Here is a 3,010-nt window from a genome sequence, read left to right on the forward strand (position 1 = left end):
GTAGGAGCAGGGGCAGCTGGGCAGGTCCGTCAGCACCTTGCTCAGGTACTTGGTGAGGAAGTCGCTCTTGCAGTTCAGCCACTTCTCACAGCTGTCCACCTCTGGGGGGGAGGGCACCGAAAGGGTGAGGGCACGCGCAGCCCGCACCCCGCTTTACCCAGCTGCCACTTGCCCGTGGCCTCGCCAGCACCACAACCACCAGGCAGGAGCAGCCAGGCTCCTGGGACGAGCTGGAGCCAGGCTCCATGCCCAAGGCAGTGACAGAGGGAAAGGGTTTCGTGCTGGGGCAGAGCTGCCCCTTGCAGGGGCTCTGCCCCGGGCACCCATCGCTACAGGGGCCAGGCTGGCAGCATCCCCCCATGGGAGAGGGCACGCGGCAGGCTGGCCTCAGCCACTGCACCGTAAAGCAGGACCGTGTTGTACCAGGGCTGTGAGAGGAACTGGGTTTCCCAGCATGACTGCCAAAGCCTGCACGTGGCAGTGGTTTGGGTGACTTAGGTCTGGACACCAGATGCGGGAGCCCTTGGCAGAGCCCTCCCCACCAGCCAGCTACACCCCCTGTGGGGCCTGGCACCGAAGCCCCCAGCGCAAGACAAGGCAGAGCAGAGGCTGACCTGAGTTGAACAGCTCTGTGGTGTTGTCGCTTTTGAAAGGCGTCTCCTCTGTGGGGAAGACCATTTCCCCCTCTGCTCCTTGAGAGGGAAAAAAAACCCCAAAGAGCCAGGTTGAACACCAGGAGGAGAGGTGGGTTTTTTTCCTCCGTAAGGGCACCAGACACCATCCATTTTCCACACCGTCTCCTGCCACTGCTTTGGCGACACGGCCCTGTGCTTGGAAGAAAGGGCCAGCAGCAAGACACGCAGGACAGACCCGCCCAAGGCTCTGGGTTATGCAAATCCCAGTGCATGGAGCCAGCTCTCAAAATGCCTCAGGAGAGGATTTCAAGCTCCCAGTGTGAGAGAGGTTCAAGGACTTGCACACCAAGCTGGACGCCAGCTCTACCACCCTTGGGCACCACGTAACTGCCTGGGGAGCCATGAAGCCCCATCAGAGCTTTTTCGTGGAAACAAACCCCCGTGGTCATTAGCCCGGATCACATTAAACATAACTAGTTCTTGAAGCATGAGCAATGCCCAGCCCGCAGCGGTGGGGGACCAGCCCACATTGGGGTCGGACAGTGCCCAAGCACTGGCATGGCCGAGAGCTCACCAGGGCAGCGCGGCAGGTCGCAGGTCCTTGACTCTGTCGCTGTGCAGGCATAGCCACAGGACCGGGTCCTCTTCTGGTTGCCACTGCCACAAGTGGTGCTGCAAGGCGACCACGGGCTCCACTCCTCCTCATCTTCATAGTCTGTGCACGGCAGGGGAAAGGCAGAGAGTGGTGGACCTCAGCAAAGCCTCAGCAGGAGGGGAGCTAGCAGCTACCCGGGACCTCCCTCAGCTCTGCCCTGTCCCTGGCATGTCCTTTACAGGGACGCAGGGCCAGCGCTGCCTGGGGTACGTGGAGGTGCCCGGCCACGTGATGCCAAGGGCCAACCCTGTCCTCGCTGGCAACCCCAGGGAAGCAGTCCCTGAGCAAAGGCTCTCGTTCTCACAGTTTTGCTCATGGTTGTACTAACCCGACAGGCATTGCTGCCCATCCCCATCCTCACCGAAACTGCCCGATGCACTGGCCATGATGCTGAAGCAAAAGCTGTTAGCAAAGGTTGACTGGTTTTGGGCTTGTGGCCAGGAAGCTGCAGGAGGGAGCTGCTGTGCTGCCCTGGCCTGTCTGCCCACCGGCACCTGCCCTCTAGCCCTCTGCAGCTCCTCTCCTGGGGCGTGCCCAGGTCTGTGGCAAAGGCTTCTGGCACTGGTGTCACCGCAGGGACCTGAGTCAATGGCAGCAGCACTTGCCATTAAACATTTACACTGTATTCCGCATCTGAGTATGCCTTTGCTAGAGTCCACGCTCCAGACTGATTACATGCAAGGGCAATTCCCGCTGGGATGCTGGCGTGTCTGACCGCTGGCAGCCCCAGCTGGGTGCTGGCCTTGCTCCTCAGCGTGCTTGCTTATTTTTTAAGTAGGAGCTGAGCACCAGCGTGCTGTGATCCCCGGTGCAGGGCTACTCCCCCTGCAGCGAGCCAGGGGTGCGGGTCAGGCAGGGCAGGGGAGGGCAGTGCCACTCTTCAGGGCAGCTGCGCACACCCAAGAGGACTCACCGTAATTATATTTTTCCTTAAAGATCCAGTTCTTCTGCCCAGGCCACCGCTGGTCCCAGTCACCTCCCACTCCACTGAGTATGGACTCCTCCTCCTCATACTCTGCTGTGTAATCTTCCTCCTCCTCATCCTCTTCCTCCTCCCTGTCCCCTACATCCAGGTTGTCATCTTCTTCCTCCTCTTCCTCCTCCTCCTCCTCCTCCTCAGCAGGATCGGTGTATTCCCAGAAGAGGGGCCAGAAGAGGTCCTTGTGGGACAACCACTCAGAGGATGTCAGGGACCAGTCATTGCTTGTCTCCTTCAACAAGTCCATCTCCATCTCAGCCTGAGGATCATCCACCACTTCGATGGTCACCTGGAGGCCAGATATGAGGTAGGGCAGTGAGCCGGGGCACAGCCCTGGGACAGAGCTACCATGCACTTATTCCCAGCCCAAGAGGCCACAGACGCTTTGGGCTACAGGACCACGTGATGAGTGCAAGAGGTCTCGCCTCGTCTGGAGAGACTGAGCAGGGGCAGAGCGGGAGGCGCAGGGGGGCTGGTGGTCACCCACAGGAACCAACACAACCCTCAGAAATTGAGAGGTCACCCCCATGGGAGCATTTGCTCCTGCTCTACAGAGAGGGGCTGTGGGGGGACAGGGAAAAGGCCATGAGCAAATTTCTCTGGCAAGGAGCTTGTCTGTGCCAGCTATTTGCATCTGGTAGTTACCAAGAAGACAGATGGCAGCGGCCACATGGACCCTGCTCATGAGATCCTTCCTCTTAGGGAACCAAATGAGGCTGGGGAGCACATACAGTGCTCTCC

The 3,010-nt window shown here is 59.7% G+C and overlaps 1 protein-coding gene across 1 annotated transcript in view; it reads right to left on the minus strand.

Moving 5' to 3' along the window:
* The window catches only part of ISM2 (isthmin 2), a gene marked incomplete at its 5' end in the record, with an annotated part of 12,735 nt that extends 10,177 nt beyond the window's left edge, over positions 1–2,558 (minus strand). Inside the window, 4 exons of the mRNA XM_009582511.1 lie at positions 9–101; positions 615–692; positions 1,210–1,350; positions 2,204–2,558. Coding sequence (XP_009580806.1) covers positions 9–101; positions 615–692; positions 1,210–1,350; positions 2,204–2,558 — 667 coding nt within the window. The remainder of the gene's footprint in view (positions 1–8; positions 102–614; positions 693–1,209; positions 1,351–2,203) is intronic.
* Positions 2,559–3,010: the final 452 nt, after the last annotated feature.

Source organism: Fulmarus glacialis, unplaced genomic scaffold (genome assembly GCF_000690835.1).
Source record: "Fulmarus glacialis isolate BGI_N327 unplaced genomic scaffold, ASM69083v1 scaffold27067, whole genome shotgun sequence".
NCBI lineage: Eukaryota > Metazoa > Chordata > Aves > Procellariiformes > Procellariidae > Fulmarus > Fulmarus glacialis.